At 44.9% G+C, this 27,252-nt stretch overlaps 1 protein-coding gene across 3 annotated transcripts in view; it reads right to left on the bottom strand.

Moving 5' to 3' along the window:
- LOC144753746 (immunoglobulin superfamily member 1-like) overlaps positions 1 to 27,252 on the bottom strand; it is a 752,980-nt gene that overhangs the window by 389,343 nt on the left and 336,385 nt on the right. For all 3 annotated transcript variants that reach the window (XM_078641329.1, XM_078641330.1, XM_078641327.1), the window contains one exon: positions 11,960 to 12,250. In XM_078641329.1, coding sequence (XP_078497455.1) covers positions 11,960 to 12,250 — 291 coding nt within the window. The remainder of the gene's footprint in view (positions 1 to 11,959; positions 12,251 to 27,252) is intronic.

The raw sequence follows: 27,252 nt of genomic DNA, 5'->3' as shown, positions 1-27,252 counted from the left end.
GGTTGTTTCGTTAGACACCACTCATTCCATGAGTTTTCGGTGGTCATCTTTTAGCAGGGAAAGGTCCGATCTGATGGAGTCCATTCGTTTCTCCAAGGCCTCCCTCAAGGCCATGATAGCCTGCATAATGTCGCCCAGAGAGGGGTCCTGATGGCATAGTAGAACTGTTCCCAGACTCAGATTCCTCATCGCCCATAGTGTGGCCCGGATCATCGAGTCGCAGCGCTTCAAAACCTTTTTTCTTGGTCACCCTGCCCATCCTGGGTGTATCAGTGAGTGCCCGGCCTCCCAGCGCCTCCTCGCCCACTGCGTCTCAGGACCGCCTTGCAAGACTCAATCGACCCTGCACTGGCACCTCACCGGAGTCTCTTGTGCAGCAGTTAGCACAGATCACGTGGGGTTCCCCCTCCGATATGAGGTCGCAGTCACCCAGCGGCCCGTGGGCCCAGTGACTCGCACTGTCCGATCTCGCAGGTAGGTCTGGGCACGATCTCCAGGGAGCCCCGACGGGGGGATATGACTCACTCCAGCAGATCAAGGCTCCTTCTCAGCGCAGCGGCTCTGAGCACCCTCCTCCACATCAGCTCCGGGGGGTGAGAGGGGGGTTCCAGCGGGCCCTCAGCAGGTCAGCGCCTTCAGAAACCAGTACAAGGATCTGCGCCTCGTGTCCACGCAGGGCCCGGGGAGAATCCTGCAGGCAGTGTAGTATCGCCAGAGTCAGTGGCCGTCCCCCTCCCTCGCCGCTAGGTTGGGCACTCGTTTCTCTGCCAGCACAGGCGGGCTGTCGCACCTCCGGGGCCTGGATACTACCCCTTAAGCACTGCTGGGACGGGGCTCGAGCCGTAGCGCGGGCGCTGCCATCTTAGAGTCAGGCAACCCAATGCCTGAACACCTGCGGGGGCTCTCTGGGCAACGCTATCGGCTTCCTACCTGCAGTGCCCGCGTAGGCAGGGGTCCGGTGTCGTCCGCTCGCTGGTACTGCTCGCGGGAGCCGTTTCCCTACAGAGGGGAAGCTGCAGTCAGGCGTTCCTCTTTCCAGCTCCGGCCGCCATTTTGTGGCTCCACAACTCAGATCTCTCTGAGCTCGGCGGAAAGTGCTCCTGCGCCGCTCGTGGGTCTTGGCTCCTCTTTTCACCCGTTCCTGCAAGGGCACTGGGTATTCAGGGTTGCGTTCTGGGGTTGGGGACCCGGATCTGAGTGCAGGATAAATGAGGGAGAAGGGTGGCCGCGGAGGAGCTCTGGAGTCCGCTGCTGCCTACATCGGCGTCCAAGCCACGCCCCGTGGTGCCATAGTTTTAATGCTGTGTTATGGTTGGGACGTCATTGTCTACTAGTGGGTGGACATTACAGTTTCTCTTTTGCATGAGGGTGGGTCTGGTAGTGGTGGGTGGTTCCCATCTTCTTGTGTTGTGTTGGTAAGTCGCATTGCGCTGCACGTCTTATATGTTTGTATGTGTGTAAGTCGCCCTGCGCTTCACATGTTCTCCTGTGTAAGTCGCCCTGCACTTCAGATGTTGTTGTGTGTAAGTCGCCCTGCGCCTCACATGTTGTCCTGTGTAAGTCGTCCTGCGCTTCAGGTGTTTTTGTGTGTAAGAGTGTAAGTAAAAAAATCCCAAAGGGTAGGTTTCTATTCAGTACATCACTTACATTCAATTCACATCTAATAGTTTTCACTTCATTCATTCACCTTAAACATTTCACAAACCCTATCGCTATATATATACCTAAATATACCTAAAGGACTCGAGCGGACATACGGCACAGTTGTCGGTTATAATTCAGACACTGGACCAATTACAATACAATAGATGGGCCAACCACTCCTAGGCCACGAATAGAATTGCAAAAGGAGGATCAAGACGGTTTCTCCATAGAAGGGAGTCGATTACCTTCTCTATTTTGAGGTGTAACCTTATCCAGAACACCAACCAGCAATAAAAGTAGTGGAGCATATACCCACTAACAGCGTTTAAGCTTCAACCACAGTAAGGGATACAAAAGCTCCCTCACGCTATGATCTACGTTGAGCTGGTCCATAAAAGCCGGACCTTCAACAAAGAGTCAATCTCGCAAATAAAGTGGTGAACTGTTAAAACAACCGTATCCTGTAAATGAGAGTGATGAAATGGTCTTGATAAAGATGGAATAATTTGGAAACCCATCGAAACGCGTCGACACCTATAACTAAATACACAATCCTCTTGCCTCTCATTACTTGAACAGTAGAATATGTAAATGGTGTCAAGCAATGTTTGTGTTACATCTTTAAATAGGGGACGTGTATCTTTCCAAAACTAATTGTACCGGTCTGGGTCAATACTCTCTTCATGAATTTTTAATGTGTTTATGTGTTAATTTGTGATAATCAATATTTCGAATTAATTTTATCTGTCACTATTTTCAGCTGTATTGTAGTTTTTATTGTTGACATTTTAAATAATCTGAAACCAATAAATTACATGTTAATCGAACTCAGTGGTCCTTTAGGTATATTTAGGTATATATAGAGATAGGGTTTGTGAAATGTTTAAGGTGAATGAATGAAGTGAAAACTATTAGATGTGAATTGAATGTAAGTGATGTACTGAATAGAAACCTACCCTTTGGGATTTTTCTACTGTTTAAGTGCCCCAGTCCCACTAGGTTTTAAAGGGGCCCCTCTCCTTCCATAACGCGCTTCAGATGTCGTTGTGTGTAAGTCGCCCTGCGCCTCACTGTGTGTACTCTCTATGTGGTCCATATTGTGGTACGCGTGTATTTGTAGTGTTGGTTCACCCTTGTTGTCTGTTTCTGGCCTCGGGTGTTTGTTGTGAGGTGTGTGCATCCTTCACTACATCTCTTTCTTTTGTGTTTTTGGGAAAGGATGGGGTTGTTGCTAGTTTGAAATGCAATATTGCTGGTTTTCCTTCCCAATTTGACATTGTTTGATGGTTTTTATCTAATTAACCTTAACAATTTTCATGAGGGAGGATGGGGGATTTTGATGCATGTTTTAATATGTCGTATTTTGCCCATCTTTTCTTGTTTTCTTTGTTCTCTCTTTGGTGATGCTTTGAATTAATTTTCATCCCTTAGTTATGAACATTATCGCCTTTTGTGTATAGTTCTTTCCTTTTAAAATTGTAAGTTTTGTTTTCATTTTAAAAGGAAAGGGATAATGTTATATCCTAAGGTTTACATTCATTTGTGAATCAGTCTAGGTCCTTCTAGCTGCTCAGCCAGAGTGAGAGATGGTGACGGAATGTTGGTGTGACTGTGATGAATGGAATGCCTGGGTGCCTGGGTGGATGAGTGGTGACAGTTGGAGATGGGCTGAGCAGCTAGGCAGGCTGCTCCTGGTGGGGCTGGCATAGGAGATTTTGGAGCTGGGTTAAGAGCTGTTACATGGCTGATCCTTGTTTGATACCACTTGACATGGATCTAATAAAGAAGACTTTAAGAACTTACAACCTGGCTACCAGTGTCTTCATGTACAGAGTACAACACAATGATTGCCCAATGTAATACGAATTGTCCAGAGGGTATATTCTCATCTGATATAAGCTCAGTGTATGGGATGAGGGAGCCATCTAGAAAAAGGTCCTCTTGTCATGAATACCCACCGTGTCCCAGCTGCGTAGTTCGACTGCCATAGTGTATCAGCTTCCTCGCGGCGTTCCCAGTAAGGGGATGGCAGGGACATATGGTGTGGTGTCCCGAGTGAGAAAGAGGCATCTGCAGTAGCATTGGTTCGCTATGGTAAGTAATGGTTCATTTAAGTCCCTTGGTTTCGCGCATGGGTGGAATATGCTAAGTAAAGTGTGATGCTGCACTGGTGGCAGCAATGTGGCTGTATCTGTCAGATGCCGGGAAGCTAGCCTTCTGGCTATCCACTGCGATTGAGTGGCTAGGTAATAGTGCTCTAAGTTAGGAACTGCAAGCCCACCCTGCCTGTTGACTGATATAGCTTCCTCATGGAGACTCTATGTCTCGACGTCCCCCAGATAAAACCCCTGACTGTCTTTTCCCATTTCTGGAAAAAAGGAGGAGGAAATGGAAATAGGTAGGTTAGTAAAGTAATAGAGGAGGTGAGGGAGGATCACCATCTTCGTGAGGGCAATTATACCAGAGACAGCCAGTGGGAGGGTCATTTGCGACTGGATAGCAGTGGTGGCTGTGATGACATTTCCCTCAAATATGTCCGCTTTGTTCCGGTATACGCATACCCCTAGGTATCTGAAAGCATCAGTACCCCACGGCGAAGGGACCTCTCCTCGTAAGTATCCCGGATATGTGGTTGTCAGTAAAAAAGGAGAGAGAATAGACTTTGCTGCATTGACGCTCAGCCCTGAAGCTTTGGTGAATAATGCTAGTGCTAAGTCCAAGGATGGAGGGATGGAGTGGAGATCTCTCACATACTGCAGTAAGTGATCGACGTATAGAGAGATTGTGTGCATGCCGTCTCCCAGGGGGTTTACCCATGTCTACAGGTGAACGGACATACGCCGCCAGATGCTCAACTGCTAGCGAGAAGAGGAGGGGGGATAACAGGCAGTCCTGTCATGTCCCTCATGTCCCTCAACCCACTCTAATAGGGTCTGAGATATAAGGTCCTGCTCTTGAGACGGACCGTCGTGCCCTTGTATAATAGCCTGACCATGTTCAGAAAGTAGGGTACTATGCCAAATCTGGGTAATGATGCGAAGAGATAATCCCACAAGAGGGATTCAGAAGCACTCTTGAGATCCAGCACCAAGCAAAATAATCTGGTGCACCAGGGAGGAGATATACGGTGCAAGCCGGTTAGCGAAGATCTTTGCTAATATCCTGTTGTCTGTATTTGAGATCGCCAGAGGCCTATAAGACCCTGGGGACGCTGGGTCTTTGCCTGGCTTCAATAAGGAGACCAAATTACCCGTGCATTATGAGGGTGGCAAGGTCGCTCTGTGTATTGCAGTGGTGAAGAGGCCATGCAGGTGGGGTGCAAGTGCCTCCTCTTATGTGTAATAGAATTCAGTTGGGAGCCCGTCCGGTCCCTGTCTTTTCCTGTAGGCCAGCGGTGACAGAGCCTCCCGGACTTCATCCACTAATGCTAGGTCTAGTCTAATGCTAGGGGCTGGTCAAGTGATAATGTAGACAATTCGACAGCATTCAAGAAAACACTTATTTGCTGGTCATCCCACAGCAAGCTAGATATATAAAGCCTGGAATAGTGCTTCGTTATTACTGTGCGAATGTCTGTTGTGTGTATTTCATTTGCCCTATCTCGTTCACTAACGACTGTATGGGATGATGTGGGTGTTCTTGCCTAATTAGATATGCAAGTAGTTTACCTGTTTTATCAGATGTATAGTGAATGAGCTAGGTAGTTGTGACAGAACAGCTTTTCCAAGAGTTCCGCTCACTGTGCTTTGATGCTGTCCATGTGCGTTTTTGCTTTGGGTCTGGTGATAGTCAATGATTCCCAGAGGAGGAGTTGCCGCTCAATAGTAGACTGGGATGTGTCTAGTTGTTTACGAATGCTCCATGTGAGGCCTTAACAGTGTCCCTGGGTCGCGACCTTAAAGGCCTCCCACTCTCCCCGCTCCCCACCGCTGCCCCCTGCGGCCCCGCCCCCTTCCCTCTTCAGCCCTTCCCATTCGCCGCCCCGCTCCCGCCTCCCAGCTGCTCCTCCCTCGCTCCGCCCCCCCACTCTCCACTTATGGCAGAGTGGCAAACGCGCAGCGGTAACGCGCAGCGGGCGCGCCGATTGTGCGCCGAAGGCGCGCCAAAGGTAAGCCCGTCTGCGCCCGTCCGCGCCTGGACCGCGCCCAGTGCCAGGACCCCTGCCCCCCATCGACTGAAGCCGACCCGACGAATCTACAACGCCACCGAACTCAACGCACTCAACACCGGCAGGACCCCGGGTTGCTACCGAGCCACACCAAGACGCACCCACGGACCCTTCTGCTGCCACTCCTGCAAGTTCACCTGCAACCGGACCCAAGCCACTCCAGCACCCACCAAGCCGAACACCAACAGCACCCACCTGAAGTGCATCCTGCTCAACACCCGCTCCGTCCACAGACACGCCGTCGAGCTCTGGAACCTGCTCAACACCACAGCCCCAGACGTCACCTTCCTCACGGAAACCTGGATGAACGCCTCCTCAGCGCCCGACATCGCCATCGCCATCCCGGACGGCTACAAGATCATCCGGAGGGACCGCGTCAACCAGACAGGAGGAGGCATCGCCATCATCCACAGGAACACCATCCGCATCACGACCAACACCAACGACACCCTCGCACCCGCCGAACACCTGCACTTCCAGATCCACATCAACCCCAAGACAACCCTCAGAGGCACCCTCATCTGCAGACCCCCGGGACCACGCACACAATTCAGCGAAGACATCGCCGACTTCATCAGCCCACATGCCCTCGCCTCCACTGACTACATCCTCCTCGGGGACCTCAACTTCCACCTGGAGAACAACAACGACCGCAACACCACCACCCTGCTGGACAACCTCGCTAACCTCGGACTCAAGCAACTGGCGAACACCCCCACCAACTACGCCGGACACACACTCGACCCGATCTTCTCCTCCAGCAAGGACATCGCCTTCAGCCACGCCACAGGACTCCACTGGACGGACCACAGCTGCGTCCACTTCAGCTTCAGAAGGACCACGCTCCACCACCACCAGCAACAGGTTCCCCGCAGAAGCTGGAACAAGATCACAGCCGACCAGCTCGCGACTTCCCTGAGCAAGAAGCCTCCCACCAGCACAACGAACCCCAGCCAAGCGGCCACCAACCTCACGAAATAGATCAGCGACTGCGCAGACGACCTCGCCCCTCTGAAGACCCCACCGAGCAGACCCAGCAGCAAGAAAGCCCCATGGTTTAACGACGAACTCAAGAGCTCCAAGAAGAACTGCAGAGCACTCGAGAAAACCTGGCGCAGAGACCCAACACCGGACAACATGACTGCCCTCAAGCTCGCCACCCGAAAACACCACCAACTGATCCACGCCACCAAGAAAACCGCATTCAAGGAACGACTGGACAACAACGCACACAACAGCAAGGAACTCTTCAACATCGTGAAAGAGCTCTCCAACCCCAACGCCGGTAACAACGACATCACCCCTTCGCAAGACCTCTGCAACTCCCTCGCCTCCTACTTCCACAACAAGATCGCGGACATCCACAACAGCTTCAGCACTTAACCGACGCACGCAACGACAGAACCACCGTTCCCCACCACCACCCTCCGCGCCTGGACCCCGATCAGCATCGAAGACACCACCCGCACGATGAACTCCATCCACTCCCGATCTCCGACAGACCCCTGCCCTCACCACGTCTTCAACAAGGCCGACACTGTCATCGCACCCCACCTGCGGGACATCATCAACACCTCCTTCGACACCGCCACCTTCCCGGAGAGCTGGAAGCACGCCGAACTCAGCGCTCTACTCAAGAAACCATCAGCCGACCCCACCGACCTTAAGAACTACCGCCCCATCTCGCTGCTCCCGTTTCCGGCTAAAGTCATCGAGAAGACCGTCAACAAGCAACTGGCCGCCTTCCTCGAGACGAACGGTTCCCTCGACCTCTCGCAGTCTGGCTTCCAGGCCAACCACAGCAGCGAGACCGCCCTGATCGCAGCTACCGATGACATCCGAGCCCTGCTCGACAACGGAGAAACGGCGTCCCTCATCCTCCTGGACCTCTCCGCGGCCTTCGACACCGTCTGCCACCGTACCCTAGTACAGCGCCTCAACAACGTCGGAATCCAGGAGAAGGCACTGGAGTGGATCTTCTCCTTCCTCGCCGGAAGGACACAGAGAGTCCGCCTCCCCCTGTTCAGATCGGAGGCCACCGAAATCATCTGCGGCGTTCCTCAAGGCTCCTCGCTCAGCCCAACACTCTTCAACGTCTACATGAGCCCCCTCGCAGCCATCGCACGCCAGCACAACCTGAACATCATCTCCTACGCCGACGACACCCAGCTGATCCTCTCCCTCACCAACGACCCCGCCACCGCCAGAGCCAACCTACACGAAGGGATGACAGACGTAGCCAAATGGATGTCGAACAGCCGCCTGAAACTGAACTCGGACAAGACGGAAGTCCTCATCCTAGGATCCTCACCCTCCGCCTGGGACGACTCCTGGTGGCTCCCCGCCCTGGGCAGCGCACCCAAACCAACAGACCACGCGCGCAACCTGGGCTTCATCCTGGACTCCTCCCTCTCCATGACCAGACAAGTCAACGCCGTCTCCTGGTAGTGCTTCAACATCCTGCGCATGCTACGCAAGATCTTCTGTTGGATCCCTTCCGAGACCAGGAAGACAGTCACCCAGGCCCTCGTCACCAGCCGTCTGGACTACGTCAACGCCCTCTACGCCGGAACCACCGCCAAGCTCCAGAAGAGACTCCAGCGGATCCAGAACACCTCAGCACGACTCATCCTGGACATCCCCCGCCGCAGCCACATCTCCGGACACCTGAGAGACCTGCACTGGCTCCCGGTCAACAAGAGAATCACCTTCCGGCTCCTCACCCACGCACACAAAGCCCTACACAACCAAGGCCCAGGATACCTCAACAGCCGCCTCAACTTCTACGCTCCCAAACGCCAGCTTCGATCGACCAGCCACGCCCTCGCCGCCGTCCCCCGCATCCGAAGAGCCACCACAGGAGGAAGGTCCTTCTCCTACCTGGCCGCCAAGACTTGGAACTCCCTTCCGACCCGCCTCCGCCTGACCCAAGACCACCTCGCCTTCAGTAAGCAGCTTAAGACCTGGCTGTTCGCGCAGTAGCAGACCCCCCCCCCAGCGCCTTGAGACCCCCCGGGTGAGTAGCGCGCTATATAAATGCTCTGATTGATTGATTGATTGATTGACTCTGTCAAGGGTTAGTCAGTGGAGCCTGCATTACGCTCAAAATAGCTTAGTACTGCAGACTCTAGTGAGCTATGAAACACCTGATCATCCAATGCTGCTATTTGTAGTCGCCAGGCAGGAACCGGTAGGGCTCTAGCCTTCCAGCTAAGTAGCATTATCTGGGGATTATGATCGGAGTGCGTTCGACCTAGGTACTCCGTGTTGTGGATAGGGGGATCAGTGCTGCTGAAGTCAATATGCGATCCAGCCACACATGCAGGTCATGGACCGGTGAGTAGAAAGAGTATATCCACGTGTCAGGGTGACGCTCGCTCCAGAGGGAGTGCTTATACTTCTAACATTCCAGGTTATGAAGTTAGTACTTCATAACCTGGCGGTGTGAATCTGACAAACAGCTAAGGTAGCTGATTTAAACTACAAGTGTGTTCGCGCAGCAGCAGGTCTCTAGATAAAGCGATAACTCTACGGGGAAAAACAAACGTGTAACCAATAAGTAGTGTAACTTTATGAGAGTGAACCCAAGAGGGAGTCAACCCAAACAGCTCTGCCGAACTGTGGCAATAGACACGTGGTCAAAGATTGCCTCTGAAAGGCAGTGTAGGGTACGAATGCGCCTGAGTGGCCTATCCCCCGCATGAATAACAATATGAGGCGGCGTTATTCCGAGGCACCGCACAGCTATGAGACTTGAGATGCCGGGAGCAGGCATGAGGACAAGTTGAGAGAGACCGCAACAATACATGTGATTTGCAGGTAGGGTGAGCTAGCGTCTGCCGACCACTTCAGTTGGGCATCAGCATCCCTGCAAGACCTGGATGGTGATGCTTTGAAGCCTGCCGATGGTGAATATCTCTCAGGGTGGAGGGCGGCCGCCACCTGTAGTGCTAAGTGGAGTTCCGACCTGCGATCGCTGCAATAGAGGCCTGCACCTCCCAACAGGCCACGAGTAATGGGAGAAGATATAGTGCAAGCTCAACAAGCCCGGGTGTAGGCCTGCCAACCACACTTTCTGTACTGTCGTCAAAGCAGTGGTCACCAACAGGCCCTGGGCCTGATCAGTCTCTGGGCCTCCTGCCTCCCCGAATGTCCGAGCAGTACAAGTGAGGTTAAGGTCGACAGGGGAGTCTAGGCACGACTGACCCCCGAGCCTCCCCTATACCCGGAAGGACAGCTAAGGCCCAAAATGACATCCTCACTGTTTTACAAACGTCTGGTGGCAGCTTCCCAGGCAGTTTGTGCCTCCTAGAAAGGCTCCATTGCGGCGCATCTGTGTACAAGGGGTCCTGGGCCCGACCGACACCCGGACCCTCCCCCGCTCCTGCCGGCCACCAAGCTCCTGTTCTCCAGGCTGACCTTCGTGCTCTTTACTCTGTTGAGGTATAGCGGGCCTCCTAGGGTAGCCTCACACATACTTGAAGAGGACTCAATGACAGGCCCCTCGGTCGGAGAGCAGCAGCTCCGTCACCGCTTCCTCAACTGGCCCCGCCATCCACCTCCTTAACATACAATAGCCCCGTACTGTGCCGCAATGTCGGTGCTGAGCTTCAACGGCCCTCACCAGCTTCGGATGGTGCCAAAATGCAAACGCCCGGAAGGCAGGGGATCCAGTCGCACCATCTGCGGCATCAGCCAACGCACCGGGGAGGCTCCAGGCTAGACCCACGACAGGCCGCAACCACGGGAACCCCGCCGATAGAGTGTCCCCAGCATCGAGGAGCCCCTCTCTGTGCACAGTGGGAGCTCCTCTGTATACTCCCCCCCAGCAGGTTCAGTCTGTAGGAGTTTTACTTCGCCGATGCTCAAGGTAACTAGGGGATGGGACACAGAGCATTATCAGAACACGTCCCCATCTTAGGTGCTTGGCCACGCCCCCGGGCAGAGGTGACCTTGTTGCAATCATCGCTATGCACCAATGACACTTCGAAGATACTATATATTAAACAGTGATATGACTAAATTAAATTGAAGCAAATTGCTAATGGTTTGCAGATGTTTCATAGTCACTGATTCTAAAAATTGTTTTCTAATGCAATTTTTGGGATAGAATATCGCTCTACAAAAACATCATAGGTTAAATATTCACTACAAAATATCTAAAAATTAAGCATATGTAGGTAAATATAGTCTGACTATACTTAACTTCAAATGCATATATTTTTTATATATTTATAAAATAAGTAGATCTGGTGTTAGGAATAGTAAATCTATGCATACCTATATACATGCACTCACCTTCAGATCATTGAAACAGGTGTTAACAAGGGGAAATATTTTCATTTCTCAAAACCCTCATATATAGCATGCATGCTGCAATTACAGCACACATCCAATACTTGGGATCCTTCTAAGTTTCTTTAGGTATAGGAACTTGCACTAGAGTTGTGTGCATGTTCTCCACTCAGGCTGTGCAATACAGCCGGGTGGAGAAAATTCCAAGTGTGCATGACTCTTTTGCCGGCCCAAGACACCTGGCCAAACCATCATGCGCACTTAAGAGGTTGCCCACCACTCCACTGACTACAAATCCTATGCTAGTCAGCACACACTAACCTCTGCATCACAGTGCAGGCTGTGCCTCATGCTGTTTGATTGCCATCGCAAGGAATGACACCAGCAGCATGTCAATCTTAGTAGGTATGGCTCATCTCTCTGTTTTCTCCTTGCACAACGCAAAGCTGCAAATTTGGTTGCTTGCTGCATTGTATGAAAAACTAGTAAAATCTGGCTCATTGTTGTAGGTTGCTGTACTAAATGCACCTTCATTGGCATGTAACATATTGGCTGTGCTATAGTGCCCTCCACCCTCGGCACTACTGAACCCTTATTGTCCCTATGGAACAGTGTGTAAGGGCGGTAGCGTCCAGCTTCATATTTCACTAGAGAAGAATGTCCATCAAACAACGTGTCAGAACCTGATAAGAATATAAACTAGGAACAAATAATCATCCCAAATACTGTTTTAGAGAACACTGTCCTTATAATAATGTTCGAGAAAGCCATAACACTTTGGAACTTATTCTGTGTGAGCTAGACATGATATTCGCAGTTTTTAAAGATAACAACACACTGTTTTCCTCTCACCTATGACAGATATCGACACTGCGCTACTTTCGATGGAACTGAATTTGATAGATGTTTCTATCCAGTATGCACAGGTGTACGATCCTTCAACATTCAGGTTTGAAGTAGATATCTCTTGAAAGCCTCTGTCCCATGATGGCTCTTCATGTGACTTTCCTTCATCTTTTTTGAAATACCTGAATCCTCTGGGTTTGTAACGAGATGGAGCAGAACACCTTATATTCACAGACTCCCCTCTGATGTACACTGGATAGCTGGGGATGAGAGAGATGGACGGAGCTTCCAAGAAATCTGAAAACCGCAAAGAGAAAATAACAATGAGATGGGAGCATTCCTCCTCAGCAAACCCTCATGAGTGAAATATCAGAGTATCATGGGAAAAATATTGGGCTACAAAAATATTGTAGTAGAACTATTGACTGCTAAATGATTGTCAAAGTAAGTAAGCATATATATTAAGTAAGTATATATTACCTACTGGCGGTCGCCAGTAGGTATATATAGTTAGGATTTTTTCTCTATGGGATTTTTGAAAATTCTATGTCTAATAACTTTGGCGTTTGTGGACGGAATTGGCTGAAATTTTCAGGAAAATGGCATATTTTGTTTCTGAGCAGCCCCTGAAAATTTTGGGGGGGTTCGTCAAGGGGGGGCCGAGAAAAAAGGGGGGTCCCAAAACGCGTTTTTCCCATGTTAATTTCCATAGGGCGGTTGGCCTCACTTTTAGCCCGAACGGCTGAATGGATTTGCACGAAACTTGGCAAAATTGTAGGGACTGGTAGCCCGATGTGCCTTTTGTAGGTCTCAATATATGTGCTCCAGTGGATTTTGAGAAATTAACGTTTAAAAAAAGATATATATCTGTAACAGCGGACCGGGCAGCGTCCCAGGACGCGTACTTTTCGCGCAACGGAGCTTTGTGAAGCGAAGCTGATTGGTTCTCCGGCGTCTGTCAACATTCCAAACAGTCCGTAGCGGCCGCCATCTTGTCTCTCGGTAGGATCGAGAGACAAGAGGAGGCCAAAGCGAAGGGGCAAATGACCATAAGGGGGAATAGTAGATCCTCGCTGACCCCCTACGTTTGATGTGGAGGTTTTAAAAGGGCCCCGCGGGGCAAAAAAAAATAAAATAATAATAATCGAACGGCTGAATGGATTTGCACGAAACTTGGCAAAATTGTAGGGACTGGTAGCCCGATGTGCCTTTGCTAGGTCTCAATATATGTGCTCCAGTGGATTTTGAGAAATTAACGTTCAAAAAAAGATATATATCTGTAACAGCGCTCCGCTTCGCGTACTTTTCGCGTTACGGAGGTTTGCGAAGCTGATTGGTTTTTCGGCGTCTGTAAACATTCCAAACAGTCCGTAGCGGCCGCCATCTTGTCTCTCGGTAGGATCGAGAGACAAGAGGAGGCCAAAGCGAAGGGGCAAATGACCATAAGGGGGCATAGTAGATCGTCCCTGACCCCCTAGGTTTGATGTGGAGGCTTTGAAAGGGTGTCGCAGGGCAAAAAAAAATATACCGTTTTTTTAGTTTTTTTGCGTGGAGTGCGCCCGGTTCGCGAACCGGGAAGCGTTCTGGGGAGCGTACTTTCTTGAAAATTAGTGAAAAAAGTTAGAGTAAAATAATAATTGTGAGTGATCAGATGTAGGGTAGCTCTGAGAAGAGCTTTTGGGTTTATGGTACATTTAGGTACTTATAAGTAGGTACCAATGCACAGTCTTAAATTCAGAGTGAAAACTCTGTTGCCCTCATCTGAGAAGTGAACTCCATCTCCTCTGTAGATATCTTGCATGTAGTAACGCAAGTTATTGTTGTACAGGGAGCCCATTCCATGGTCTCTCATGTAAGCTGAAACAGATTTGTTTACATGCTTCCTCGATTTCTCAATTTGTGGACAAAATTGGTTCGACCACCTCCATTTCTGTCTTTGGCATATATTTGAATATACCAAGGCAGTCTGAGGAAAAAGTGCCATCAATTGCTCAAAGGTGTCCTTTAAAAGCATTTCCAGACCTACCCCAGTCAAAGTGCCCAAATCATTACCTCCACAGTGCACAATTAACAGGTCAGGTTTTGGCAAATGCATAAAGATTTTCACCAATGGTATCAATTGGTGACATTTTAATCCTCTGTGGCCAAACCACTTAATTTCCACATCTTGTAAATTGAGGTTAGGTAAATTCCTGTTTTCAGCGTACCTTTGAGCCCAATAGATGTAACTATGTCCAACAATCCAGACAGAAAACATGGTGAGAGAAGGTTCTGCTGCAGTCAGATGAAGTGTGGCAATGAAATGGCAGTTGAAAAAATGAGAGTGTAAAATGAAAAAAACTGAGGAGTTTCTGTGTTAATGAAGCAGTAAGAGTGATTGGTGGATTTTGATTGCTGAAAACAGAAAGTTAGTGTGCATGGATGAGTTCGTTGAAAGATGTATTTTGAGTGGCGAAGAAAAAATCATTAAATGAAAGAATGCTCTGGATATGCAGGTGCACTGAGAGTTCAGAGTTCAATTGCAACATTGTTGTGTGAGAGGTCTTGCAAGAGGTGGTTGCTATGCAGAAAAAGCAGAGAGGGGGCAGAGGGGGGAAGGGTTTTGCTTTGAAAAAAAGTGAGGGAAGAGTTTTGATTGGGTGACATGAGAGATATGTGTGAGGAATTACAGCATTTCTGTGCTTTTGATAGCTGCAGACTCTGGAGTGCATACCTTTTGCTCTGCTGAAGACAAATTGGTGTGTTTCTGAGACTGTTTTGAAACTCAAAGTATTTGCTAAGGTGAGAAAAGATTTCTTTAATTTAGATAGAAAATAGTGTGCTTTAAGGAGAAAATTATGAAGAAAGTTGTGTTTTTCAAATGTTGCTTTGTCTCAAGTGTTTCACAAATAGATTTTGTTTCTTTGAGAAATTGTAATTGGAGAAAATGTGAAGTATTAGTACTGACAGGGCTTTTATGTGCATAGGAGCTGTGGAGTGTTTTCAAATTATGACTTGTAAATCGTTTTTGAGAAAAAGCAATGGTTTTAATATTGATGAGAAGGACATAATGGTGTCTGCTTCTTTATAAGGTAATTGAGAGTCTCTGATGTTATTTTTCCCATTTCAATGTAAGAAGTTTGTCTGTGGAGCAAATTGCTTGTAAATATGCTCCCACCTGTGCATGGCAAATTTAGATTTTGAATGTTTCCGTTACATAGGCATGTTAAAGGTGACTGAAACATGCTGCAAAGGCAATCAAAAAATGCTTTTATGTGTCTTAAGGACATTTTAAGTCATTTCCCCATGTGCAGTGTTTTCAAATTATGAGTTGAAAATCGTTTTTGAGGTAAAGGAATGTTTTCAAAATTTATGTGCGCCATATGACCCCAAATTTCTTTTTCAGGGGTGCAGCAGGGTGTTCTTGAGACACCCCTGCACCGTCGGAAAAATTCGTAATTTGCGATGAGGTAATTGCTAATCGCAAATTGCACCTTCATTCCTATGGGCCTCCTGCTGCATGGAAATGAATGGGTAATTTGTAATTAGCAAATAGGTCATCGCAAACTAGGAATGGTAAAGAATCGCTATTTATTCCTTAAAGTTCGCTATTTAGGAAATGCAAAAAACTTTGATGATACATACTCTCTAACAAGATAAGAAGCATAGGGATAGATTTATGATGACTGGCGCATCACCAGGGATGTGTTAGTCATTCTGTGCCGCTGTTCCGACACCCATGGTGTGCTGCATTTACAATGCGGCGCATCATGGGGCAAAAACAGCACAGATGCGTGACGTATTTGTGCCGTAAAGTTGGCGCATTGCTGGAGTTGTATCGCAAGTGTGATGAAGCTCCAGTAAGGTTGAGGGGTGCCCCTGTCGCAGGCTTTCTGTTCTGACACAGAACTGTGGACAGAGGATTGGAACCTCGGCGAATTAGGGTGTCCCAAAACTCACCTTAGTAATCAAAACCCCTTAGCAAGCTAGGTACAGTGTCACATTGGATATAACAAACTCTCAATGTTTAGACAATCCAGAATATGAACTTATAGTACCTCAGGATACGTGGAACTCATGAACAGTCGGTCGTTATATATTTCTTAGAAACGAGAACATGGAGTTAAGAAGAACACATGTGTATTTGAAATGTTTATTTACTAATGCCGTCTTCTCAGGCGTAGTATCTTAGATTATACAAGTACACATATTATCAGTAGCAAAATTACCAGCATAGTCAATAGTACATAAAAAGCGAATGGTGACAGTATGTTAACATGCTGTAAATGAATAAGAGTTAGCAACACTTATAAGCAGCCGCGGGCCGTGGAGGGAGTTACGGTGGGGCAGGGAGGCGGGGAGGGGGAGGGGCAGGGTGGAGAGGGCTCCACCCTGCCCCTCCCCGCATCCCTGCCCCACCGTAACTCCCTCCACGGCCCGCGGCTGCTTATATCTCACCCTCCCTAATACACATAATATATTATTTGCTAAGAAGGTCTCTTTGTGTTGGTTTAGGGCGTGCCGATACTTTAGTGTCTTAGATTTGAAGGAATCACATCAGCATAGAAAAGATAATCCATATGCCGTGCTTAATATCGCCAACGGCATTGTGCCATAATATTCTAGCATGCGATTGCGGAACAGTGTCAGCAGCTGCAGGGCGGGAGCTTGCACAGGAGGGACATCCATATTTAAAAATGTAAAAAAGCACAAGAGCGTCCGCTGGTAATGCAAGTAAAAATGGGAATCCACGAAGCAGAGTGGAAAAAATAGAATGTAAGAAAGCAGGGATGACTCCAAAGATTTTCTCAAATGAAGTCACGAGACCACTGGTAACAACTTTAAAAAAGTGCGCCAGGCCCTTTGTGGAGGACGCGTTAGAGATAGTCCGAACCATCTTGCTGAAATGGAAAGGCGAATCTGTATTTAAAAGGGTCTGCACCTCTGTACGGGTGTTCGCTGTGTGAAGCACGAAAGTTTCACGGGCCGAACTCAAGGCCACCTCTCTCTGAGACAAAATAGCTCTTATTCTTGCCATGCCGTTGAAATGTGCTCCCAAGGTTGGTATTTGTGGCCAGATTGAAAACTCCCTATGTTCATGTGTGGGAGGAAATAGAACATTTCTGCAGCAAATAACCCGTTCATTTACTGTTACGATAAAATGAATACTTTTAATTAACCCAGAACAATCTTCATTATTGAGCATCAAATAACTACCATTTTCCAAGAACTTGAACGTGGGGATGATAGCAGGAACTGGTGTGCCTTGCAACACGCAAGCCATATTTGGTCGGTGTTTGTTGCATGAACCGTGTAACTGTATGTGCCTACACATTAGTGAATGATCTGGCGTCTCAGTGCATTCCTCTCCATTCAGATAAAGTTCTTGATCATCTTTGAAAATCTGTATGTGTATGGAAGCGACCAGACTTCATGAAGAAAACCACTACCTAAAGGTTAATAACGACCTATTGGTATATATTTCATACAATTTGAAAACTTATATAAAGCAAAAGGCAGCGTTATTAAACCGTGGATAAGGCACGTTGCCAAAGCAGTCAACCTTTTGGATTTATACTGGAAATGTTAAAGGAAGAATTACGGAGTAGGGCCTGTAAATCTTTAATAGACAACGAGTAAAATTACTCCAACCATCATATTCCTCTAACTCCGGGATAGTAGGGGTGTTTAATTTTTTAGAAGTAGCCAATCCAAAGCATTTGGTCTGGGAAATTGTTTCATTCACAAACAACATATGTTTTGGGATGAGACATGCACGGTGGAAAGCCTCAGTGCCTTGTACCTGCCAGGTTCGTGAACCCCAAACTGATGTAGATCCTGGATATTTTTACTCTGTATTACGTTAGCATGGTCTCATTACTGGTTTAAACGCCATTTTTCCTTTTTTGTAACTTCTGCACACGACACTTAGTTATTGCTTTAGCTTTCAGCCTACCTGCGTCAAGATCTATGCCTGCTTCAAGCAGGCGCAGGGTTTTGATGTAGCTTTGTCCTATCTGATTGTAAATGCGGCACACCGTGGGTGGCAGAGCAGCGGTGCACGTTAACTGGTGCATCCCTGGGGATGTGCTAGTTAATATAAATCTGCCCCTTTACATTTAATTATGTGCAGGGGACACAGAGTAGGTGAGGTTTATCCAAGGTTAAGAAGAGATGAGTCCTGTTCAGTGAAAAATTGGAGATAGGCTTCAGTATATTATATACTTAAGTAGTGTGTTAAGTTTTTGATGACTGTTATTAATTTACTGTTGGGTAATAGTGGTTAATAACATTTTTTATTATATTTTACCACAGATTCAACTGCAGATTATTTCAAGATTTTAGGATGCCTAGCAAAGAAAGAGTAAGAAAGGCTGCAAAACGTCAAAGACAGCAGGACCATGGAATAATGCAGCAGTCCTCTAACAAAAAGATTTGTCAAGTCACCAAGAAAGCACCGGGTAAGAGTCGAAAAACAGTCATAAGAAATATGTGTAGTAAAAAAAATATTACTACAGAAAATGTTTCAGTCCAGAAAAGGAGAAAGAATTCAAATGGTAAGGAAAGGCCAATGAGAAATGTTACTGCTAGAGTAAGAGATAACTCTATGCATGAAAGTAGAAGGAAACAACAGTTTAGGGATATTCGTAAACGAATGTTCCGCAACAGGATAATTGGGAATTTGTTAAAAAATATTAAGAAAGGTCAGCAGAAAGTGGTTTTTTATAAGAGAAAAAAAATAGTTGAGAAAGTTATTGATCAGGCATTTGAAATTAAACGTAAGTTATTTATTTTGACAATCAATAGAATTAGGAAGCTAAACAAGGTAATTTATGATTTCAAAAGAAATAGTAGATGGAAGAGAATAGTTAATCGTAGTAATTTTTGTGAAGTTTTTTCTGGAGAATGGATGCATAGTTCAAGCTCTGAGGCATTTTTTAATGAGGAGAGTTATTTCCAGGATAATGATTTGGTGCATGCAGTTGACACCAGTGGTCGAGCTTATGAAGTGAAAGATGGTTGTCCAGTTGAAAAAGAAAAACTTGTGAGAACAGAGATAGAAGAGGTGTTAGGTAATGAGGTTTTAGGGAGACGTCCTAAGGGTCCTGTGTACACCTGGAAGTGTAGTAGTATTTGCAGTGTACGACAGGATTCCATCAATTTGCTTTGTGATTTTATACGGTCATTTAGTAAGAAAAGTTTGAAGCAGAAAATGAAGTTGTTGCAAGAATTAGATCCTTGCAGAGTGAGAGAAGTGATAGGTTTGCATGGTCATTCACTGGCTTGTCTTTCCAGGAGAGTATGCCAGAGTGTTTTTCATCATTTCAGGATGCTAGCAGTGCATTATAATAAAGTGAGGAAATTAGTTAGAATGTTGTATTATGCTAAGAGTCCAGCAATTATGCTTAAACAATTATGCGCTGCTCTTTTGCATGGTTCTGAAATAGATGTGAAGAATATATGTGAAGAAATTGAGTTTTGTTACTTTGGAAGTAAAGAGGAGAATGTTGAAATTGACCAAGAAGAAGAGAGTAATGTGGAAGATAGTGTACAGGTTTCCAGTACAGATAATTTCCAGAGGGAAATTGCGACGTTTGAGGTGAAATCAAGTGAGAGGCCAAATTTCACTTGTGTGTGTTGTCGACGCACTTATTATAAGAATCAGACTAAGTTAGTGGATTTATATGGAAAAAGTGAAAGGGAAAATAATAGTGAATGGAAGGATTTTACAACATACTTGATGGTAGAAAATTGTTTTGATTTGGGATTGGATCAACGTGTGTGTACTTATTGTTGTAACAAATTAAATCAAAACCAGATGCCTGCTAGAGCAGTTCATAATAATCTGGAATTGGTTGAGATTCCTTCTGAATTGAAGGATTTAAATACTTATGAATCTATTTTGATTCAAAGTATCCATCCCTTTCAGGCTATTGTAAGAATGGAGCCAAAGACAGGGAAATTGCCTCCACCAGAGGATTAAAGGGAAGAGTTGTTTATTTGCCTCTAGATTTGAAGAAAAACATTAACACAATTGGAGTAGAAAAAGTGGAAGAGGAACCTCTTGTTATCTTAGTTAATGGGGTTCCGACTAAGAATAAGAAAATATGGCAAGATTTAGTAGATGTTAGGAAAGTCAAAAGGGCAACATTGTATTTGAAAAAATATAATAAATACTATAAAAATGTATATGTTGCAGAAGAGGAAGTAAGTGAGGAAGAGGATAGCGATTTGTGTGCTGGTCAAATTGAGAAAGTAGAACCCTGTACTAGTGAAGAAATATATGAACATTATAGTGTTCATCCTTTGCATTCCAAGGAAGTCATGGGGAATGCTATTGAGTTGTTTCAAATGAAACAAGCGAAAGGGAGTCCCATTAGTGTTTGGGAGGAAAGTTTGGAAGCTCGGTGTTTCCCACAGCTTTTTCCAACAGGTCAGGGAGGAAGATATGATGAGCGACCTCATCAAATTCCTGCTTCTGAATACCGGACTTTGCGATTGTATGCAGGAGATCCTAGGTTTCGACAATGCATTCCTTATTTGTTTCATCTCCTGTTTGAAAGCGATCTGTCTGGACTGTCATATGCAGTGAACCACATCTTGAAAAGTGGTATACACATGCAAAACATCTCGGCAAGTGACTTTATGGATAAAGTCAATGTCCAAGACAGTATTTTGGATTCTCACCTGATTAATCTCATGGCGTGTCAGCGTGGTACTAATGAGTACTGGTACCGTCGTCATGGTGATTTAAAATGTATGCTGAGGAACTTAGGAACTCCCACATGGTTCCTCACTTTGAGCTGTGCTGAGTATGGCTGGGAAGACTTACTTGAATTTCTACGAGAGGCAAATGCTAACGTAGAAAACATCGAATTCAAGACACCCGGAGAACTGTGCTCTTTGGATCCAGTCAATGTATGTAGGTACTTCAATCATGGATTTGAAGGTATGATGTCTTTCATCATGAATAAGAAGAATCCACCTCTTGGAGAGGTGTTGGATTTCTTCTGGAGGAAGGAGTACCAAGCAAGAGGTGCTCCTCATATACATATGTTGCTGTGGATCAAGGATGCACCTAAATTTGGAACGGATGCAGACGACTCAGTGATGAGTTTCATAGAACAGTATTCTACGTGTGCTGTTCCAAACGCAAAGGAGAAAAAAAGCCTAAGAGAAAAAGTTCTACGTTTCCAAAGCCATCGATGTGGAAAGTACTGTCGTCGTAAATTCCGGAACAAAGACAAGTTCTACACCAAATGTCGTTTCGGCTTTCCACGATCGGTGATTTCTAAAGGAAGAGTGAACAGTTTGATGTCTTCGCTGCGACATAATGTGATGAAGAAATCACCTAAAAACACATACAATTTGAAGAGGAACGAAGAGTCTAAGTACATCAACGACTACAACCCGGTGATTTTGTCCATGTGGAATGCTAACATGGATATACAGTTTGTGGCTGATAACTGTATGGCTGTGGCTCGGTATGTGACATCTTACATCACCAAAAAAGAGAAGACAGAATTGAAGGATATGTGGGAGGACATTTCCCATGAAAAGAGCCTCAGCAAGAAGTTGTACAGTTTCAGTCTGAAGATGTTGTCGCATCGAGAAATCGGAGCTTACGAATGTTCTGACCGGTTGTCTTCAGCAAGTCTCTATGCCAAGTCCAGGAGTATCGTTTGGGCGAGTGTTGGTCTTGCTGCAACGCGTAATCGAGTTCTGAAACCTGTGCGGGAAATTGAGTATTTGGCGGAAAAGGAGCCAAACAGTACCGACATTTTGAAGAGCAACATGTTGGATACATATTATCCAAATCGAAGCAGTCACCTCGAGAATGTTTGTCTGTATGAGGTTCTGCAAAATTACATATTCAAGAGGAACATCAAAGAAGATACTGAGAAAGGAGTGTATGCTGTAATAGGAAGTGAGGGATGTCTGGTCAAGCAAAGAAAATGCCACTTGATAAACCATCGAAAATTGAGTGGCGAATCTCCTGAAAAAAAGGAGTTTTTCTATTTAGCACTTTTGCAACTTTTTAAGCCTTGGCGTGCAGAAGAGGAACTGCTTGGAGATTTCCTTTGTTACGAAGACTCATTCAATGCTGCCAAGGAGACCCTAGAATGTCCTGCTTTTCCCAAATATGTAGAAATGTTGAATGTGGAAATTGAGCAGGAAGCAACGATTGCAGCCGAGATTGCCAGAGACAGTTCTCAGGACAGTCAGAGTTCTGCTTCATTGAGTCAGGATCCACTAGGAGGACCTCTTATCGAAAATGAAGCTGCCACTGCTATGAATGAAGTGGAAAGAGCCATGGCACATGCTCAGGAGGATGCGGTTAACTTAGAAGAGTTGGAAAGACAACTCAACGTTGAGCAGAGGAAAATATATGACGAACTTACCATGCAAATTGATCATGGATTAAGTCATGACAAGAAAGAGTGCTCATGTACGTCGTTGAAGCCTGTCCGACTGTACGTGAGTGGAGAAGCGGGAACTGGAAAAAGTTTCCTTATTAAAGCAATTTCATGTTATTTGCAGGAAAGGACAGAGTCATCGCTGTCTTGTGTTGTCACCGCTCCAACTGGACTGGCAGCACATAACATTAAAGGGATTACTTTACATCGTTTACTGATGCTGCCAGTGGAGCATGACAACAAATTAGAATATCACAAGCTATCTGGAGATGCTTGTTTTGAAGTTTCAAGAGTCTTGAGGAAAATGAAACTTCTTATCATTGACGAAGTAAGCATGGTTTCCAATGTCATGCTTGCCTTTGTGCATTTGAGAATGCAAGAAGTTCTCAAAACAGAGTATGATGTGTTATTTGGTGGCAAACACATCATTGTTTTCGGAGATCTTCTGCAGCTGACACCAGTGAAAGGGAAACCTGTGTTCAAAATGCTCACGCATGAAGATACCAGGAAGTGCTTAGGGAGTATTGGCAACGTCAATATATGGTTAAACTTCAATTATGCTGAACTGCATGAAAATATGCGTCAGGCAAAGGATGAAGTTTACAAGACTATTCTACAAGATGTTAGAATTGGAAAAGTGACCGAGCATGGGAAAGAAGCTTTACATGCACGATTACTGACAAATTTATATCCAGACGAAGATGTTGTGCCTGAGAATATTTTTCAGAAAGTTACTGAGAAAAAATCTGGAATATGTTTGATGCCAACTCTTGCAGAATGTGCCAAATTCAACAACAAAATGTTGCATTTAGAAAAGCAAGAGATTGTGAAATTGGAAGCTATTGACAGAGTAGAGCATATGGGATCAACAATTATTTTGTCTGAGAATCTGAAAACAAAATTGGATTCATTAGAGAAGAGTATATCTAAAACTGCGGGTTTTGAGAAGACTCTGAATGTGTGCTTGAACTGCCGTATAATTTTAAGAAGGAATTTACATGTTGAAAGAGGTCTGGTAAATGGATCAATGGGTAATGTTGTTGATTTTGTGAAATACAGAAATAGAGATGGAATTGAATTTTTAAAAATTAAATTTGATGGCATTGAGGAAGTACAGCTAATTGCTCGTTGTTCTGCTAGATTTTTGCTTGTAAAAGACTTATATGTTCGTCGTAAGCAGTTTCCTGTTTGCTTGGCATATGCGGTGACAATCCATAAATCGCAAGGTTTAAGTGTAGACTGTGCATTGGTGAATATTGGCAGTTCTGTGTTCAAGGAGGGTATGGCATATGTGGCATTGTCACGAGTTAGGACTTTATCGGGATTGTACTTGATTGAGTGTGATGTCACAAACATTTGTGCGGATCTAGATTGTGTTAAGGAATACAATAGGTTGAGAAGAGAGTATGCGCCACATTTGCCTCAGTATCCTTTGTTTGAGAAACGTGTGGTAGGCCGGAAACGAAGAAATGTGACCAATACTGGGGAGGTTGTAGCAAAAAGACGAAAAGTCGATGAACCTGAAATTATAAGCAGAAACAAAAAGGATTCTGTTGAAGATGTTGTTGGTTTTCAATTTGAAAACAGTTCTGGTGTCAACTGCTATGCTAATGTAGTGGTTAATGTTTTGTTTTCTCTACAAAATGTAAAAGAAGAGATTGTGGTCAATTCTGATCAAAGATTTTGCAGTTTGTTAAATTCTGTGTTAGAGAAATGTAGCACTGATAGAACAAACATAGAAAGTGTGTCTGAAATTCGAAATCTGTTAGACAGATGTTCAGGCCAAACACAATTCTCTCAAAATAGTCAGCAAGATTGTCAGGAGTTTTTAATGTATATGCTTGATGTATTGCATGCTGAAGGTGTAGATGTAGATCACCTGTTTGGGCTTTCTTATCAATGGCAGCATGACTGCGAGAACTGTAGGGTATCAAGTAGTACTAGTGTATACTCAGAAAGATTTATATATTTAACTTTGCCAGACAGTAAATCAGTCTCTTTTAATAAGCTAGTAAAAGCAGCTGATCACAATATGGAGTGTAGGCAATGTAAATCTGAAATGATGTCCACATTATTTATACGAACATATGGCCAGTATGTCATTTTAATGTTCCAACGATGTAGGCCTGATGGAACAAAATTGACAACTTTAATTAAAAATTTTGTGGCTTCACAGTTGTCAATATCAGGAAGGACTTTTGTAACTGTAGCAATTATATATCATGATGGTCCTTCAATAACATCAGGACATTATACAGCTTATTTAAAGTGTAGAAATGGCTGGTCATTCTGCAATGATTCTGTTTTAATTTTCAAAAAAAAATTGCCATATGACCGTAAAAACTCTTACCTGGTGTTTTTAAAACCAAAATTTTAGGGAAAGAATCTCGGGATGTGCTCTGAGGAATTTCAAGAAGTTCTCATGGCTCCTACACTATTTGGCCTTGAGGATAAGTGTAGTACAGAGACACAACTTTTTACCATAACACTGGACGTTATTGAGAAATACGTGCACTTTGAATGAGTTCAGAAAAACTATTTCTTTTTATAAGCTAATTGAAGCAGCCAATCAAAACATGGAGTAGAGGGAATGTAAGTCTGCAATGCTGTCTACTGTTTTACATTGCTTTGTGATTAAAAGTGATGTAGAGAATTAAATAATTGTACTAGTCATAAAGGTAGTGTAAGTCTGCTTCATAGTAAGCAGTATCAGTGTGATACGAAATGTAGAACATGATTGAGCAAGAAGGGGAAGATATTACTAGTCCAGGATTGTGTAAATGATCTTCAACATTTTAATTCTGAAAGTTGCGGAAATGCGAAAAGACGGGATTGGCTAACAAGAAATCCAAGAGTTATACATGGCTCTGACAAGATTTGGCCTTGTGGATACTTGTGGTAGAGAGCAAGAAGTCATTTATTGTATGTAACATGTTTTTGAAAACGATGGAGGTTTTCTTTCAGAAAGTGGCGGGTTGAAAGTAATAACAGCACAACAGAGTGTAAGCTGTTCATAGGACATCCTTGGCCGTCATGGAAAGTAAGTTAACTTTAAGGAGTTCTGAATTCTGATTTGTAATGTTGTATGGGTTTTTTAAACACAATCATTTTGATTGTGTTTTTTTTTCCCCGCTGTTATATGATGAATACCTTCAAGTCACTGTTTTAGTGAAATTTGATACATTCTGAGAACAGCAAAAATAAACCATTTAACATGTATAATTAATTCTGTTCTGTTTGCATTTATGATGTACATGTAGAACTGTGTAGGAGGCATGGAGAAGGTGAGGCTTCTGTAAGTGTCAAAGTTGTTGCATACAGTGCTCATATTCTACGTAGTCTTTTATATTTCATTACTTTCACTGTTTCTGACTGATCTAAAACATTTTTTTTAAAAAGAACAGTAAGTATAAGGGAAGGAAACAGACAGTTATGTTAAAAGAAACACAGCTATAGGGAATAAACTAGGGATACTGTTACCCGCAATCCTCTGCTGATGATGTCACTGAGCATGTCATGAATGATGTAATATGTGACATCATCAGCAGTGGATTACGGGTAATAGTATCTCTAGTTTACTCCCCTATAGCTGTCTTTCTTTTAACATAACTGTCTGTTTCCTTCCCTTATACTTACTGTTCTTTTTTAAAAAAAAAATGTTTTGGTTCGCTTCCGGTTCGCGTACCGGGGAGCGAACTGGGAAGCGAACTAAGAGAAATAGAGGTTGGCACAGTTGCAAATATTGTACCAATTTTTTAATAACGGGGAGGTAGTTCTGAAAAGAACTTTTTTAAAAATTGTTTTTGTTGTTTTATATTTTTTTTATTATTTTTCTGAACATTTTTTTACTTTTTTTGAATTTTTCTGAACAGTTTTATATTTTTTGTTGGTTTTTTTTCGTAGGGGGCAACGAAAACGATTCATTGTAAAGGGCTCAACAGGAGCAAGAAAACAAAAAAAAAGAATTTATTGTTTGGGGAGTTTCGGACAAACATGAGCATGATTGTCAATAGCTCTGTTGATCAGAGTGATGCTACTTTCTCCGTAGCAAATGAATCCACTGCAATGTACGCAGACTTGTTTTACTTCACGAAATCTCGTTTGTATATTTGGCACCATCTCCCTGCCCTCTGGTCCCATTACTTCCGGTACAACAGATCTTCTGGCCATAATAGGGAGATTATCTAGGTCGTCCTGTTCCTCTTCTTCCTCTTCTTGCTGAATTATAACTTTAGCAGGTCCACTCTTCCTTGGATGTGGTGGAGGTGGTGGGGAAGCACCAGCTGAAGCTAGTAAAGAAGCCATTGCTCACTGGTAACAAAGGGTCTTTCTCTCACAATGATGAAAGTCAGAGTGAGGAAAGAAGGAGGGATTTTCACCATTTGGGAAAAAAATAGTTCTCAACCAATGAAAAGTGTTCATTTTAGATCATATGACCTAGTCTTACATCATTAGGAAACCGAAAGTGAAATGAACCAATGAAAAGTGTTATTACCAAGTCACATGACCTGCTGTGTTTACGTTACGCGCTTTGCAGGGCCTCCCGGTTTGCTTCCAGAAACCTGTGCTTTGCGACTCGGTAAGCGTACGAGTTCGCTAACGTAGCACGTCATATGACGTATCACGCGACAACGCGAAACGTCATGCGGACGGGAGGCGTCACGATGTTGTTTTCTAACGCGGCAGTTGCGGTAAAGAAACGTTTACCGGCTCGCGGTCTATTTCGCGGCATCAAGGTCAGCTAACGGGAAGCTTCCCGATTCGCGAAGCGGGAACGAAGAAAAAAAAATATTTAAAAAAAAGTTATTAATAAACATATAAAATATATTTTTGGATTTAAAGAAGAATACATTTTACAGCTACAGATATTAGCTGTTAAAAAACCAATGAAATTCACTGAAA

Source organism: Lissotriton helveticus, chromosome 5_1 (genome assembly GCF_964261635.1).
Source record: "Lissotriton helveticus chromosome 5_1, aLisHel1.1, whole genome shotgun sequence".
NCBI lineage: Eukaryota > Metazoa > Chordata > Amphibia > Caudata > Salamandridae > Lissotriton > Lissotriton helveticus.
Note: the sequence above shows the minus strand (reverse complement) of the source record. Positions and strands in the feature narration are given on the sequence as shown.